The 18,202-nt window shown below is 38.0% G+C and overlaps 1 protein-coding gene and 1 long non-coding RNA gene across 9 annotated transcripts in view; one reads left to right on the forward strand and one right to left on the reverse strand.

Moving 5' to 3' along the window:
* Nachralpha6 (nicotinic acetylcholine receptor alpha6) overlaps nt 1–18,202 on the forward strand; it is a 235,468-nt gene that overhangs the window by 179,654 nt on the left and 37,612 nt on the right. Inside the window, exon 9 of one of the 8 annotated variants that reach the window (XM_083049548.1) lies at nt 12,931–13,017. The exons of the other annotated variants lie outside the window; for them this stretch is intronic. Coding sequence (XP_082905674.1) covers nt 12,931–13,017 — 87 coding nt within the window. The remainder of the gene's footprint in view (nt 1–12,930; nt 13,018–18,202) is intronic. 8 annotated transcript variants of the gene reach the window in all.
* LOC145942739 (uncharacterized) overlaps nt 1–18,202 on the reverse strand; it is a 141,437-nt gene that overhangs the window by 106,613 nt on the left and 16,622 nt on the right. The window lies entirely within an intron of this gene.

An 18,202-nucleotide genomic window follows, 5' to 3' on the forward strand; every position in this document is an offset into this window, starting at 1 on the left:
AAAAAAACGTTTTTTTTAACGTAAATAATATTGACGCAATTTATACCTCAAGTTTTATTATCCACATTTCGTTCATTTTTCTCGCTATTTATCGAAATTTCTCTCACAATTCTAACTCGGCGTTCGTTATTTGTATAGATGAAGGACAAATATTTATCTCGTTTAGATGCATTGCCGATTAGTTGAATATCCACAATTCTCAAAGCTCTCGTTACGTTCGCAATCACGTCGCGAAATTAAATCCCGCCTGAGGTAGAGCCCCTTTGAGCTTTACGAAGCATCCCGTCTGCCTGCGGGGCACTTATACGGAGCTCTCTGTATACTTTCGCGAACGGATGGGACACCACCTTTACACGGACGCGTTGTGCCGTAACTAGCACAGCAGTTTACATGGTACATTACCCTCGGCGGTATGTATTACATCGCGAAATAAAATTCGCCAATTACACCTTGTCCCTTGTTTGCGATATGCGATAATAACGGCACGCTTAAATAAGGGAGCTTTATATTAAATTGTCGAGACAACGTTAACGCCGGCGTTTGCAAGCGCGAAGACGGGTATTTTCCGACCTCGATGAAAAGGCTAATCGTGATTTGCATAAAAGCTTTAGCTATGGCGCCGCGCGCAAAGATGTCGACCGAGGAAGGAGCGAAGGGAAGGAACGCGGAAACGCATATCTGACACGAGAGGGAAACTTGAAACCCCGTCGACTATTCCTCCGCGGTCCTCGAGTAAGCGATACGTTCGCTCTTACGTTCGCTCGTCGCATGCAAACGATTTCAGCTGTGAAGTCGGTTGAAGCCAAGAATACACCCCAAGCTCTTTTCATTTTTTTACATAACGCAGCCCGGGATCGATCGCAGCAGCTTTAAAATTTTGCAACTGCAACTCATCGCAAAACCGTATCGCGATATCGAGAAAAATTTATTTCGTATTTTTGTTACAGAAAAAAATGTCATTTTACGGTATCTTTTTGACGTATATAGCGATAAATTATCACAAATATATATGGTTGACACGGGCGGGTCCTGGGGGAGGGGGGGGGAGGATTAAACCCCCCCTTGCAAATTAAAAGAAACAGTTTTGCTGAATTTGTTTAAAAAATATAAATAAAGAAAAACAAACATTAAAGAGCTATCGACGTCAGGATTCGCTAGTGTATATATATAAGTATAAGATACACTGTAAATTATACTCATTACGCATTCAAGGAGTTAAGTATAGATTAAGTCAGACATAGGACGAAATGATGAGATAATTTCATTGCACGAAAATAATTAGGTGAAATTCTTTATAATATATATTATATCTATATAATATATATTATATAAATACAAAAAATTTCGCCTAATTATTTTTGTGCAACAAAATTATCTCATCATTTCGTCCTATGTCTGATTTAATCTATACTTAATTCCTTGAATACGTAATAAGTATAATTTACACTGTATCTTATACATACATATTGTATATATTATATAGATATAAAAAATTTCGCCTAATTATTTTCGTGCAATAAAATTATCTCATCATTTCGTCCAATGTCTGACTTAATCTAAACTTAACTCCTTGAATGCGTAATGAGTATAATTTACAGTGTATCTTATACTTATATATATATATATATATATATATATATATATATATAATATAATATAGATATAAAGAATTTTGTCTAATTATTTTTGTGCATGAAATTATCTCATCATTTCATCCTATGTCTGACTTAATCTAAACTTAATTCCTTGAATGCGTAATGAGTATAATTTACAGTGTATCTTATACATACTTATTGTATAATATATTATATAGATATAAAGAATTTCGCCTAATTATTTTTGTGCAACGAAATTATCTCATCATTTCGTCCTATGTCTGACTTAATTTAAACTTAACTCCTTGAATGCGTAATGAGTATAATTTACAGTGTATCTTATACTTTCATATATATATATATATATTTTTTATATATATTATATATATATATAAAAGTATATACACTGGAAATTATACTCATTACGCATTCAAGGAGTTAAGTTTAAATTAAGTCAGACATAGGACGAAATAATGAGATAATTTCGTTGCACAAAAATAATTAGGCGAAATTCTTTATATCTATATAATATATATATATATATATATATATATATAAGTATAAGATACACTGTAAATTATACTCATAACGAATTCAAGGAGTTAGGTATAGATTAAGTCAGACATAGGACGAAATGATGAGATAATTTCGTTGCATGAAAATAATTAGGCGAGAAATCCTTTATATATATATACACTGGCGGATCCTGGGGAGGGGGGTCAAACCCCACCCCCTTGCAAATTAAAAGAAACAGTTTTGCTGAATTTTTGTTTAAAAAATATAAATAAAAAAAAACAAACATTAAAGAGCTATCGACGTCGTTGATCCTGGAATAAAAGCTAATCATGAAACCAAAAATATTAAATAAAATAATTTTGCAAACCCCCCCCTTCCCCCCCCCCCCCTATTATCGACGTCAGGATCCGCTAGTGATGGTTGATATGACAGAATTCCATAAACCGATAACATTCCTTGCATTTATTCACCTTTCGTGGAAATACGTTTTGAAAAGAAGTATACCAGATATCTGCTCTTTCAATGACAATTAAGTAATTAAACCTAGCATATTATAAACAATGTAGAAATTTCTTACTGTGCTTTAAAATCAAATTTTATATCTATTTCGGTTGTTACAACCAGATTTCCGAGGAAAAACTGTTCATGCCATTCGTGGTTTCTTTGCCAGTAAATTCCGGTTGCACTCTTATCTAGGAAAAGAATAAATTATCAACTGTTTTGACATTAAGAGAACAAATTTTCAACTATTTCACGTTCGGTGCTCGAAGAAACGAAGACGAATGTAACAGTCGTTGCAACTGACGCGAGAATTTCATTTAACAGATTGGCAAATTAGAAAGCGTGTCTTGAAAAATTGGTGCAACGAATAAGAATTTTGTTAATGTCTTTAAAAGCAACATTTATGCACAATTATACATATAAGACACGCATAAGCGTGAGGAAAATACATTTTTTAACATATTAAACGATCAATTGACAATAACAAGCAAATTTGCAAAATATCAAATAAATAATGTCGTTAAATAAAAACATAATGCACTATGTTTTTCTCTCGTCTTTTACTCTCACCTGTGTGAACAAAAGTTTGGCGCAAACGAAAATGAGAATGAGAATTCTAAGCTTACTCGATCTTTATTACAGCATGACAAGCAGGTCGATTGTATTCCGAGCTTTACAGAGGTACTGATTCATTGTCACAGTGATTCGCGAATACTATAATGATGAATAATGAAAAACAAGGACAAAGCCAGGCTATTAACCCTGACGAACGACGTTTGTTTGCTCTACCGCAACGTCTTTGGTTTCCTTTTCTATTACGTTTCCACGGCTGCCGCTTCGCATATTATTTTTTGATATCTCTTCGAATCTATATATAAACATAAACATATATATAGGTTTCACACATACGTCTATATATTATATATATTCATATTATATATATTATATATCTTTCTATACACATTATATAGTCACACATACGTTATTTTCCCCCCTTTGTTCTTTTCTCTTTCTTTTCTCGCTTCATATACCTATATATATTTAATATTTATACATGCAGCAGCACACGCCGATAACAACATACACGCCGATAACGATATTACACACGATACTACACACACGCACGCACGCATCAAACTCATTGACAAATTAAGTGTCTTAATTGATCGATCGACCGAAAAAAAAGACAGGGCAAATTCGCGACTTATCAGAATCGACAGAATTCTCATCAGAATTTTCATCGCAAGAATGATCAAAGATCTCGTCGATTTTTTTCGCGTAAGAAATGATCAGATTGCTTTTGCAGAAAAATATTTTTGCACCGCGCGATGTGAAGGAAAATTCTTTGTATAAAAACATTTCGTAAAATTTTGGTTTTACACGCGTAAGATTACACATAAAATATTTTCCAGCTGTCAAATGTAATCGCGCGAAATGGTTTTTTGTCGCGGTGCAAAGCTGCACACAAAAGTCCGAGTCGCTACGGCCTAATCTCATATTGAGATAGATTTGGGTGCGTTAAAAATTTTTTGCATCAGCGAAAAGACGCGAACGCGCGTTGTTTCACAGTCGATCCTCGCGCGCGCTGAGAATTCTGCGAGAATTTCAGTTGTAATGCGTCATTGTCGTTTAACGAGGCGCACTCTTGAAAACGCAACGGTTGTACATCACTGTACCTCGGTAACGTCGAGTTAAAAAGCACCCTCATTATTCGCCATAAACAATGGCGGCCCGTATAAATGGCGAATGCACGATGACGCGACGAGTTCCGGGCGACGAGTGACATTTTTTAGTTGCCGACATCCAGAAACGACAATTGGCTCGTCTATCCGCGACGGAGAGTCGGTGTAGAGATGCTCCGGGAAATCGGAAATGAATTTTTTGCAAGTGTGTGCACCCTATTTATTTTTCCTCGAGACTTTTCGACGGAGAAAAAAAATTATACGGTCAAACATTTATTTATATCTATAAGTCTTCTCTCAAGTATCTCAATATCGAATTAATAAATAATATAAGTATTTGTGGTAATCGATTATATCGAAAACCGCAAGGCGCGAGCAAGTTGTAATCAGCGCAATGAAATAATCAACTGCTGAACCTTGTGTCGGCATTTTTTTTATTTGTTCTAATAAAAAAATGCGTGAATTCTTTGCATCAATTGTGCATTGCGTATCTCCATGCTTGCGATAATATATTGAGATCCCAGAATTCTGCTATGGATATGAATAATTTGATACTTTTCAAAGGAAACTCTTGTGTATGTCCTTTATATACGCGCGAACGGCTTATTTTCATTTACCCCTATACTTGTACGGTCACTCTGTTCTCGCCCTTGTATTGCTATTATCAATTAACGTTACTACCACCTGTCATGCCACGAAGTTCATATCTCACGATGCGCATTTCCGTTGCAATTAATTATCTCGAATGCGGGCTGAGTATCACGGGCAGAGTACGAAGGTTCTCACGCTTCTCGTTTTGACTCTCTCGTAATTTTTGCGGAGCTGCTTTCGTTGTTTTGGTAGTTGCGATATGAAAGCTCTCCCCCTTATGTAGCTAAAAAATGTCACATTCCCTGTATGCCTCGATAGTATTATATATCTCGCTACTCTCCTCTCTTTTCCACGGTAGTTAGCACAAGGTCTCCCGGAAAAACGTTGCAAGCGGAAATACTCCAACGCGACGTTCCAATGAAGAAACGTTGCCACGGGATTAAAGCTAATGGTATTAAGCACTTGTGTATGCACTTGTGTATGCTAATAGAAACAATAATCGCGATATATGGTTCGCAAAAAAAAACAAAAAAAAACGACGCATTTCGTTTTAATTACAATTAGTGCCGAATGAAACTGAATATTAGCAGCGTTTTTTCACTAGAGCATCGCAATGATATATATTTGTAGCTCGTTTTACGCTGACGAGCCCTTCAATTTAAGAAGAGACGACAACGACACTTCGACAGAAGATCTGAAAATGCGATCGCGCGACGAATCGACCCGGATTGATCTCGTCGCCTCGAATCCTGCACGACAGGAAGATATCTTCCCCGCGAGAGAATCTAACCAACCGCAATACCGCGATCTCTGCACGTGGCGGTCGACGAGACGGTAACGAACCGTGCCGATTAACCGGAAACTCGCATCCCCCTTTCCCGTGCGTGCGGTTAAAGCGGAACGATCCGTCCGACACGTGAATCGCTAGTTTAACAACGGCTATTTCGTTGCGCGAGAGGGCAAGTGCGGACGCGCTGTAATTTCCTCGGCCAGAATTCGCGGCATTTCGTCGATGTAAATGCACGTCGTTTATTTTATGCACTTCCGCCGCGAGATTCTCCCCGGGTAACACGGAAAACGCCCGATGTCGTCCGCGACGCTGACAAATAATACAACGTCAGTCGTATATCCTTTCGGGCACGTCGAATACGGCGAGGTTATTAATGTTAGGATACACATTTCAGTTTTGTATTTCTCTCAGTACTCTCTTAAATCGAACCAGTGTTTTATTAGTAGAAACATTAAACTCACAATCAGTTACAAATATAGTATTCTAAAAAAATCAGTAAAATCTCATAAAATTAAATAAAAAAAAAATAATATGCATATAATTCTGAATTCGAAAACTAAGTAGACTTTCATTCCAGATATACATATGTGTGTGAGATAGTTTCTTCCATAAAATAGCAAAATAAATTTTATACCTTGCAAATATATACGATTATTGCTGATTTTTTAGTGAAATCTTACAATAATCAGCAGAATATAAGAGGGAGGAACAAAATGTGAGTGTTTTCACTGAAAATCAATGAAATACAATTTTGTGTCACTGCTTTAGTCAGCGAAATTTTCACTGATTCAATTTAAGAGAGTAAATCGTCTAGATTCTAGAAATCTGCGGTACGAAGATGTCGAAGATACATATAAGAATCAGAGATATAAAACGAGATATAAAAAGAAAATCCAGTGGTTTTGATTTATAAATTGATTTATTAGATATCTAAACGTTATAGACGTCTAAAATTTCTAGATTTCTCGATCGTTAATACACGCCGAAATGTTTGGTATCCAAGAAATATCTAGAGTAATTTTCTACACGCTGTACAGCTTTGTGCAGACTATTCCGAACCTCGGATTTTTCACTGTAATAAAAGAAATTTTGTTGACTCTTCTTTGAAACTACACACAGAGAACTACATCGGAATTACATTGTAAACAAATTCTTTATTAAGCGCGCGTAACATTCACGGATAAGAGATATCGCGCAATAGTTCTTTCAGCCGCGTATATATGCGGCATAATTGAAATGGACTGGATTCTCTTTGACTCGACGATCTCGTGCGCGAGACATACGCTTTTCTTGTTAACCAACGGATTTAGCATCACGGATAACTAGGATCATGGTCGGCTGCAAAGTAACTGAAAACCTATCCAATTATTCGAAAAACGCCCTACACGTTACCGGAAATAAACGAGAGATGCATCGCGGGATTGAGCGCGGAATCAAAGTAATTTTTTCTATTGCGCGCGATGTGCAATTAAAAATAACGATTTTTGTCGATCCGTACGTGAACTCAATTTTTTTCTAACTTTCTATGGGCTCCATATGTAGATCGCATAAAAGAGATCATACAGAGCCATTAATTTCTTAAGAAAAGAGAGCGAATTTCGTGATTTGAGGTAAGTACTGTCATCGTCAGCTTCTCAACAAATACGTCGTCGACAAGATGATTATCTTAATGTACAGTTTTGTCTCAATTTTAAAAAAGTTTATACATGTACGCAGCGAAAATGGAGGAAAATACAAAGGACAATAGAGGAATGTCGCATTTTTCCGATTGTTACGTTTTAACAATGAAGAAACGGGAGGAAAAGAATTATTTGAATTTTTCACCACTATACAGCATGGTGTGCAAAAAAATTACAGCGAGATATATTTTTAGCAATCAACCTTTTTTTCATATTTCTCTCTTTCTCTCCTGTGTATTCTCTTGCATTTTCCTCAATCATATAGTTTGATGTACTGCGACGACTGTGTACAAGCGATGTATCGTACAATAAGACGTCAAGGACGCATTACGTCGCCGAAGAATCGCCTCGTATTTAAATACTCGAGAAGTCGCGCAATTCTTTACGCGCGAGAATTCCGCGAGGATCGAAGATGGCAAAAAAAATCGTCGTGAAAAAGGCAGGAGGAGACTCGAGAGGAATTAAATACGAGAGGAATAAAAATCGTCTTCGCTCCGAAAAGAGGGAGGGGGAGAGAGAGAGGCACTTTTAGAACAGTCGGATAGGATAATCTCGTGATTCTAAAAGAGATTGAACTTGACGGGACACCTCGTCGCACTTGCCCAGGATCCCCATTTGTCGAGGCCTATGATAATCGCGATAAAGAGACGAGGACCGGTTGTTCCAGTTAGATCGGCGACACCGTCAACTTGAATTTCCGACGAGCATCGGGCGACGCGAATCGACGAACGCGCGTCTTTCCGGAGAATTCGATTTCCGTTTTGTCAAATACCCGGGATCATATCTCGATATGAGCGGCTTCTCTGTGTCTATCGAGACGCGACGCAAAACGAATTCGCAAGCGATTTCGCGATCGACACGTACAGAGAGAGAGAGAGAGTCGTGTAGAAAATACACGTATTTTCACACAAATATTTCACACATACAAATATACAGATATACTCAACACAAACACAAACGCACACATTCATCCCACGCGTTCAAATCCTCTCTCATTCGCTTCTTCATTTTTCTCTAATGTATCGCGATCTACTCATGTACGATTCGCGATCCATTCTCACTTGCATGTAGCCGATATTAATCGATATTAATGAAATACATTCGGTATCGTGTGTATGTTGTTTTACTTTTTTTTCTTTTCACATCTCATTCTCTCACTATTTAACTGTCATACCATCACCATCACACTGGAAAACGTCTGTATTTCTTGCGATGAAGTACCGACGCAATCCTGACCGATTTATTTGTCTCTAGCGAGCTTTTCTTCTTTTTTATCGTTTCTTAGTTTTTTTCTCGTCACCGTTTGCCGCTGCATATATATATAATTATCAGAGAATCAATTTACATTTCTGTCTATATCTGTCTATGTCTTATTCTCTTTCTCTCAATTTCTGAGTCTCTCTCTCTCTTTCTCTCTCTCCCCCTCTCTCTTTCTCTCTTCCTTCGTTCTCTCACTCTTCTCTCACTCTGTCTCTCTTTCTGTCCTGATTTCTTCATTTCCACCTTGCAAGCTGCTGGTTCGTTGGGTTTTCTAAAAGTGCCTGTATACTCGGACATTGCCTGTAACACTATATGCTTTCCACATATCTACGTTAAGTATACACGTGTAATGTCTGTTGGTTGATGTTGATATGTTTCGTACGAGCGGTATATATATATTATATATATACACACATATATATATTATATATCTATATATTACTATATATAGTAAAGTTATTTGATAACACACAATTAATTATATATATAGGTGTATATATAGTCTTGTGCACGGATCACGGATGCGATATCACTGAGAAACGTTGCTGCGCGCGATTTCTTGCGTGCGCGAAAATCCTTGCGTGCCATAATACGCGTTGTTATATGCGTTTTCGTCGCAAGTCTTGCGTCGACCTTCGAACATCAGTGAAAGAATGCAAAGCGTGTACATACATACACCTACGGCGCCGGGATTGCATCGCTAATTTTCACTCATTCCCCCTCAGAGATTGCTTTTTTTTTAAAATTCTTCAGAGCTCGCATTCTCCTCTCATTTCGAAAATAACCCCGCAAAAGAATGCAACGAGCATCACATTTCATTTTTCACATGACTTATGATCCCCCGAAGGTCTTTTTTTCCCTAAAAGGCGCTCGCATCGTACGCGTGAGGCCGAAATTTTTCCTGAAAGAGGAAACTATTTCGATTCTTCTCCTTGACGATTGTACGAAAAAAAAATAGATCATCAAGGAAGAGTTGAAGATAAGATGCTTCTCTTATTTATTAATCGCGCAATCTCGCTAGCGTAAGAAGACGAATGCGACTTTGTCGTGCGAGAAGGGGAGAGGGTGAAAAAACGCGTAAAAGACTAACTTTGCGCTAACTCGCATTATCGTTTTTATCAGCGTTGAGACGTTTAAAGGAGGCGCGAGGAACCGTCACTCTGTTTCAAGCTCTTGCCGCATTTTCGCGGTAAGCAAAATCGCGAATTAATAATTGCGACACCCAAACGCGCGCAATTATACGCATTAATTCACCGTTTTATAGATCGTATTTGCTTTAGCTTCTCCGCCAGCCGGCGGCGGTGTTTTTAGCACAATATATCCTGCAATATATGACCCGCCGACATTATCCCAGGTAAATGGAATCGGCTTGAGCTTCCGCGTCCCATTCCCTAGTCCACTTTTTTTCCTCCCTCACCACGTGTCCCTTCTGTTCATCTCTCGACGCTGCCTTCCGCTTCATCTCACTCCTTCTCTTTCTGTCTCCCGATGAAAATTCTCTCGTGATCTAGCTTCCCACTATCAATCTCTCTGTTTTCTAACTTTTTCACCCCTAGCTCTGCCTTCATTCCGTCCTTTCCTCTTCCCGCCTTTTACTTTCCTTTCTTCTCCCGCCTATCCTTTTATTGTCGTCAAAACGACGCGTATGCGATTGATAACGATTTAACGGAACGAGAGGTAAGATTCAGATCGTGCGAGACGAGATATCGCAATCGTCGACGTTTTCATTCGCGTAGTCTATTAATTCTCACTTATTCGCGTTGTAGGTCTCTTTTGTGAAACCTATATTTTTAAAATAAAAAATATTTCATATAATTATCGATAATCCTCGCATGTTTATCATATATACGATTAAAAATGTCGGGAGTTGATAAGATCACGTTACACATTTGATGGCATTACATAGTTGATGACACGTCCGCGCTTGCGAGCATCTCTCTACCAAGGACCATAATAGAATAGTTTTCGTCCAGAGCGAGCGCAGTAACTCACGTACTGAGGTAGTCGCATTGAAATATTCATCGAGGATACATCTCGCTCTTGCGAGAGAGAGGCGGCTTGCTGTGAAAACCGCGTGAATGCGTGTCCCCTCGTGTTATAAAGGCGCAAAGGGCGCGCGCAGCAATTCCCAGCGGATGTTTTCGCGAAAATTCGCTCGGGCGGTGGATAAAGGACGGCGCGAAATTGAGAGTGAATTAGGCGACGAGGTTCCGACAGGAGTACAAGGGCGTTATCGTCACAAGTCGGAGAAATTTCGGTCGGACGGAAAAAATAGTCCCAGAGATTAAGGCGAGGGCTATAGAACTCGATTTCGGAGTAAAAGAAGGAAGAAGGATAATAGTTTGTAACGATATATCGCACGAGCAATTCTTAAATTCCTTATTCAGTGTTTAACGAAATGGTATGACGTAATAAAAATTATAAAAGAATTAATAATAATAATGAAATATATATATATATATATATATATATATATATCTCTGTGTCATAAGAATGTAAAGTATTCGTGATAAAAATAATCTATTTATCGTTGACGGGACGATATATATAAAAGCAGATTAAAAAAAAAATGAACGGATAGATGATTCCTTCCTAAACAAGATCGTGACGCGGCCTCTCTCTGTCCGCAGATTTGTGTCCATAATTTCGTCACAAAGTCAGCGCACGTACGGATCCAATCTTGGTACCAGCGAGACTCCTATCATACGCTTCCACGCAATTTTAAAATTCACGCGAACTTCCCCGATTCGCGTGAAATGCGACGATGAATCGGCGCGGAATAATACGCGAAACTATCGCGGAACTATCGGAACTTGAACGTAAATTTTCAATCCAACGGGGACAACCACATGTCTTTGAAATTCCTAATACTCGCAAGATATATTCGCTAAATCTTCTTACATCCGAAGATGAATAAAAGCTGATTTGGGGGAAGAAAAATTAGTATAAATCGAAATTCGCGAAATGGGTTCTTTGAACAGAAATCGATCGCTCGAATTGTCAAACGATTTCAATTTGCTCAAGCATCAGCGCGGCTTTTCTCATCGGTCTTATCGGAAATATAGTAGTAGCAAGTAGGGCTTTTTTCATGTATCCGATAATCGGATACATGTTGCGATTCTACTTGATTGGTTTTTCAAATCCACGCCAATTTATCAGTCATCTCGGACTGGATTACATGCGATCTTTTTGATCCTGGGAATATCGGCCTTCATGAAGTTTAATCTAACTGGAATTAAACAAACGATTGTGCCGACACGCTACCGGTGATCCTTTCCTTTTTCAGAAGAAAAACCGATCGTCCGGGATGAAAAGTTGAGACAAGAAGTTTGAGAACGAGGATTGTTTTGTCGCCGAACGTAATTTATCTGGATTTTTGTCACGCAGACGACGTGCACACGTGCACCAGGAGATTTCTTTCTTGCTTGGCGATTGAACTTGATAGCAATTAATGATATGATCGAGTCGTAACAAATTTCAATTCGTAAGAATAATTTGTTTCCGATTCGAGAATTTATTTATCCGACGTAGAGAGGGATTATTTATTTATCCGCGAGGGATGAATATAAACGACGAGTTTGTTTTGTATTTCTGCTTCACATAAATATTTCGCGTTGGTGGATTAATATTTTCCAACCGCGTATATACACACACTGCGATCATTTCCATATGAAGATTAGAGTGATCTATTATAAAACGTCAGAATTTATACTCGCACCGGGTGTCGGGTTCGCTGGAAAAACAGAAGCATCAATTTGTGGAAAACTGCTGAATTTTCCACGGAAACCATCAAGGCTGTTCTTCTCTCACCCGCGATCCTTATCTCTTTGTAGACGATTCTGCGAAAGCCACCCACGTATTCTGCCGGCTTTCGCGTGAAACGCCAGTTCGACGGTGGTGAGGAAATTCGCGCGACTTCTCTAAAGTTCGTCCGTAAAACCGGGCGCGACGAAAAGAGGGAAAGAGAGAAAGAGAGAAGAAAAAAAAAACAGAACCACGAGGAAGAAAAGCTTGCATCGCGACCGATGGTAATGGTCGCAGTTGCAGTAGCAAGTTTCGCGAAAACGATCAATTGAACTCTTCCTTGCGGAACCTCCCACGCTTCCCCCCTCCCTCAGTTTTTCTCCGTTCCGGGGGTCTTCTCTCATACACAAACGAGGTTCTCCCTTCTTTTTCGAGGAAACAATTTTCGGAGATGGAAAAAAAGAAGAGAGAAATACAATCGCGATGAGTCTTACGTACGCACGTAGGCACGTCGTCTACGCCGATATGCAGGATACAAAACCAGGCGGGTGTGTGTGTGTATGATGTTGCAGGTGTGACCATCCTCTTGTCACAGACGGTGTTTTCCCTGCTGGTGGCCCACGTGTTGACGCGAACCTCCGAGGCGGTGCCACTTATAGGTACCGATCCACCTACCTACCCCGATGAGGCTAAACTCGATGCTTGTGGGGAGTTTTCCTTTTCCTTTTAACACGCGAACGAATTGATACGAATCGTCTCGAACTCGCAACGAATCATCTCTTCTTAATATCATCTTATTTTCGTAAGAAATTTTTCCACGAAACAAAATTTATTACTAGTATCTTTCATATACTTATCTCTCGCAGCAAAAATATCAAAGTCGGTGAGAAGCTCTTTTAATTGCGTTCGCATTAAATTCATTAAAAGTTTTCCAATATTGCCAATTCAAGCCGAGAGATACCCTAATTTTTATCATAGACGGAAATTAAGATGTAACATAAATTAAATTAATATAGATATATTATTATTACATGTAATTTCCGTTTCTCAACCGGACGACAATCGATATTCCATCAAACTTTATTAATTAACTTCTATTTCGCGAAAGAGCAAAAGAGAAAGACTCTACGTCTATATCGAAAAAGATCGGAGAAGACTCATCTTTCCGGTGGATTTTCGTTTCAACTCGCTACGACATATACTTGCGCGCAAAAATATCAGCGTAATCGATTCGGACATCAGGGTCAAACAAAGTCTCCCCTCCGCCGTGTTTACGAGGCGCGTCTGCTTAGTGACTGGTGCGTACTACTTACTCGTCAGTAACCCAGGCAAGCGCAGTATTTTTCATTTACAAGTGACGAGCGGATGGAAGATTTTAAAGAGCCGTATAACTTGTGGAAGTCTCGACGTATATAAGAATATGAAACAAGGAAAGCATCTCGTTCTCGCGCGATGATTCTAGCCAAGCCTCGAGCGATAAATTCAAAGCGGAAAACTCCCCACAAGCCACATCCTCTCTCATTCGCGACAGGATTTTCGCCTAGATTCTTTCCTTCATTTTTCTCTCTTACCGCTTGTGTCATAAAAATAATCTATAAAAATTAATTCTCCCGTGCGATCGGACGAATAATTTAAAATCTATGATAATTGAATCTTATCGTTCACATTACGGTGAATATGTTTTTAATGCCTGCATTGTTCTCAACAAACATAATGGTAAATCGACTGAAAATGTTAGATATTAATGAAATATGTAATAATAATAATACGATGATTTCGTATTCAGTTGATAATTATTATAAATTGTAATCAGCAATTAGCGTTAATATGGGTTAATATTTCACGCTCTCTCAATAAAAATATTTGAATTGTGATAAAACGCGTTATCTCGCGCATTTTTCACTTGAAAATAGTGTATTTAATGCCGAATAATATATTTATTTATATTTCATACACGCGTAAATGCAATCCGGAGAAATTATCGGATATCACATACCTTCCATTATTATGCACTGATTGTAATAAAAGATAATCATGATGTGTTTGATGAGAACCGAAAGATACGGTACGCAATTTATACGTGATAATGAATTTTACGATACAACACTTCTCGATCTATCTAGGATGCATCCATCTAGGAGATGCGAGTAAACGACGCGGCGTGAACGCATGAATGTACGTGAGTGTACTTGAGTGCAAGATGCGAATGGAGATTGTTACAGGCAATGTCTGCTGAACAATGTAATCACTGCTTAACACGTCATCTTTCATGCGCGTGCAGTGTTTGCACGTGATGTCGTCAGACAAGGCTCGACAAACGCGGCAACTGCAATCTTCGCAATTCTCCTTAAACACTTTTGTTCAAACTCAACGATCAGAACCTATCTAAATTGAAATTATTTTCTTCGTTGCAACTGACGTGTTTTTACCAAGTTGTATTTTTTTTTAATTATATAAGTGTATGATGGAAAATAAATAATAACACAGAATAAATAATTTCTGTGATAAATTATCGAATGAAATGATAAAATCTCGATTCCCGCTTCGTTTTGTATCATCTTATCATTTCCATTTTCGTTTGGACAGCCTAGTTGTGATACAAGCATATCGACATCATACAATCGCAGAACACGGTACATATCAATATTCTTGAGTTATTTTTTTTTTAAACAAACTTTAAATTTCAATGTTATTTGTTCGACTCTGTTTAGACACAACTCGTAGCAATAAAACAATGGTTCTTTAATCACATAAAATACTTGTTCTGTGTACAACATTGTACATAGTATTGTGTACTAAGTGTACTAAGTATTTTGTTAAAAATTAAATTGTTAAGAGTCTGTTTAACAATTTAAAACAATTACAGTAGCGCGCGATCGATTCTACCTACTCTTTCCACTGGCCAAAAGCGACGATTTCCACGTGCGACCCGAGGATCACGTACCGTTTTCCAAGATATCGGATAGAAGCGAAGGGAATATGTGCAACGGTTAAGAAACCTGATAATTACACGCTGGTAACAGGAGAAACAATTACGGAAGGATTAAACTGCTTTAAGCACGGCTTTATTTCGCAATCAGGGCGTCTCGCGCATATATAGATACAAACTTAGATCGCGCCATAAAAGATAAGACGGAACTTGCACTAGCGGGAAGTAACTTTGCACCGCATAAATAAAGATTGCGATATTATTTAATATTCAAGAAAGAGTAACTCGTTAGTTTGAGTCTCTGAATAATTTTCTCGATATTCTTGATGATTCAAGACTCTTCAAAACTGTGGCGTAATATTATTCCTATTATTTTGCCATCTCTGGTAACTTCATTTTATGGTATAAATTATAAATGTATGCATATATCTGTAATAAAAATATATAACTTTTTTTAAATATATATGTATATGATAGAAAATTTTTTGTTTGATCCTGCAATTTTATTATCTAAATCTAGAAAATAGAGAAATTTGTTCACAGACTTCATATTTTAGTTAGTTTAATCTTACTTTGAAATCTCTGCGGAAACGTCACGCTAAAACGGCTCTTGACAGTAAAACGTATATATTTTACGACGACAAATTCTCGAGCGTACAGTCTGCCATGACGCTATGAATCTTTACGGGCGTGGAAATCAAATCTTTCCGATAAGAGAAGTTTTCGGGGTAATTGGGTGGAGTTGGAAAACAAATAGAGGGAAAATGCGCGGCCTACGTATTCGATGCTGAATACATATTTCCGAGAGCGTTAAAACCGGGTCATATAATCCAGCAGGTGGTGAATTACGATATTATAAGTATACACATATATACATATATAACTCGTAAACCTTCGCCCGCGCGTTCCGTAATTGCGGCGCGCGACTTCGCGCTACCCATTCAAGGGTGGCTCATTATCGTGCTCGTATCAGTCTCCGGACTCTCTCCGCGCCTCCGAGTTCGCGTTTTCCTTTGAGCGCCGTATATTTCCCAAGGCAAAGTTAACTGGCTCATGAATGAAAAACAAGACCGGCCAATCTCTCGCAGTTAACTTCGCGAAGGCATGCGCTCCAAAGTATAATCAGTTTTAACTTGCCAAACGAATTCCATCCGACGCGCGTCGCGTTTCCTTGAAAAGAATTCGCCTCTTTTTCGTGAAACTTACATTATCAAACGGTGAAGGTGAACGGTATTTCCAGCCGATAGAGAAACACACTCTCGATGCCAATCGGAAATCATGGAAGGAAGCTTTCGTAACAAAGCTGCTTTTTTTAAGTCTCTGATTACCTTTTATTGGAAGAAAAATAACAAGCGCGGACGAAAAGGAGAACAATCGATAGTGTAGCAAAATATTTTATTCCTGCCTCTCTCGCATAGTTGTACAAGAGTGAAGAGAACTCTTCCCTTGTCTTAAAAATCCGTCGAAAATGACTAGAATTTTCTTTCGCGTGGAATTTAATCTCCCCAAAACAGCTTCTGGCCGCTTCAAAATTCACAAAATAGAGGCAGAAATGCGCGCATTTACGACCTCTCTTCGTTTCTAAGGATACTTATATCAAATGCACACCGTAGCAGAAACAGGCGGAGCAGCCACGTGGAAATTTAAAGGCTCATGTAAATTCAAAGACACGAGCGCGAACATAAGCCGCCTTAAAAATTTCCTCATCCCGACATTCGACGTTGAATTTCGCCGCTCTCGACGTTTCATCTTTGACCCACCTACCTTCGTATCCCGTTCCGAATATATATTGCTACGCAATCGACTAATTTACAGTTATTACGCGATTGTATTCGTCCCGCAAACCCGGCGTGTATCGAATTAAAAAAAAAAAAAAAAAAAAAAAAAGAATATGCGATGTTTAATTTAATCGTATTGGGAATGCGGAATATAGATGATCATTTAATTATCGGCTCGTTGCGAAACATCCGTAGTTCTGTGTGTGACGCACCGTCGAAATCCAATTTCACAAAAACAGGTATTCTCGTGTCGACAACGCATATACGAGCGATAATCTAGTAGGCAATAAAGCAGCGTCAACTTATACAATAGGAAAACTAAATATGTGTTAATTGTAATTTAATGCACTTTTGTGTTTTTAAATCTGCCGAATCGTTTATATTATACGTCTTATCTTCCAGTCAGAACCAAAAAACAATCTCTATTCAATTATAATTTTTATCTTCCGTCTTCTTGTGATAATTTACGAGATACCTAGAAGCTTCTGAACTGTATATATGTATAATGTTTCAAATTTTTTTATATTTAACATTAAATAATATCTTAGATACATTAAAAATTGTTTTAAAATTCTACGAGAGGAAAATTCGCTTAAAAGTTAAAATAAACAATCAAGTTTTGTTATTTAATTACGTAGTTCAGTTTCTGTGAGAAAAAAGTATTTCACTTTTAATCATTCATGAAAAATTATTTAGTCGTTTTAATTAGAAGAGATTGCGCAACAAAATCAAGCAAACAAAATTAAGACATTTTCTCTTCTGCTACGAGATTTCTTTGCTAGGAAATGTACAAATGTTGCATATTGATATATCAATTGCTTTCATAATTCATAATTTAATAATTCGTGAGCGATTCGCAACGAGGAGAAAGAAAATATTGTTCACTGGGACAAAATATATACATATATACACTAGCGGATCCTGACGTCGATAATGGGGGGGGTTTTGCAAAATTATTTTATTTAATATTTTTGGTTTCATGATTAGCTTTTATTCCAGGATCAACGACGTCGATAGCTCTTTAATGTTTGTTTTTCTTTATTTATATTTTTTAAACAAATTCAGCAAAACCGTTTCTTTTGATTTGCAAGGAGGGGGTTAACCCCCCCCCCCCCCCCCAGGATCCGCCAGTGTATA

Source organism: Prenolepis imparis, unplaced genomic scaffold (assembly GCF_030444845.1).
Source record: "Prenolepis imparis isolate NDT839.2.m4 unplaced genomic scaffold, iyPreImpa1.0 SCAF_1, whole genome shotgun sequence".
In the NCBI taxonomy this organism is placed as follows: domain Eukaryota; kingdom Metazoa; phylum Arthropoda; class Insecta; order Hymenoptera; family Formicidae; genus Prenolepis; species Prenolepis imparis.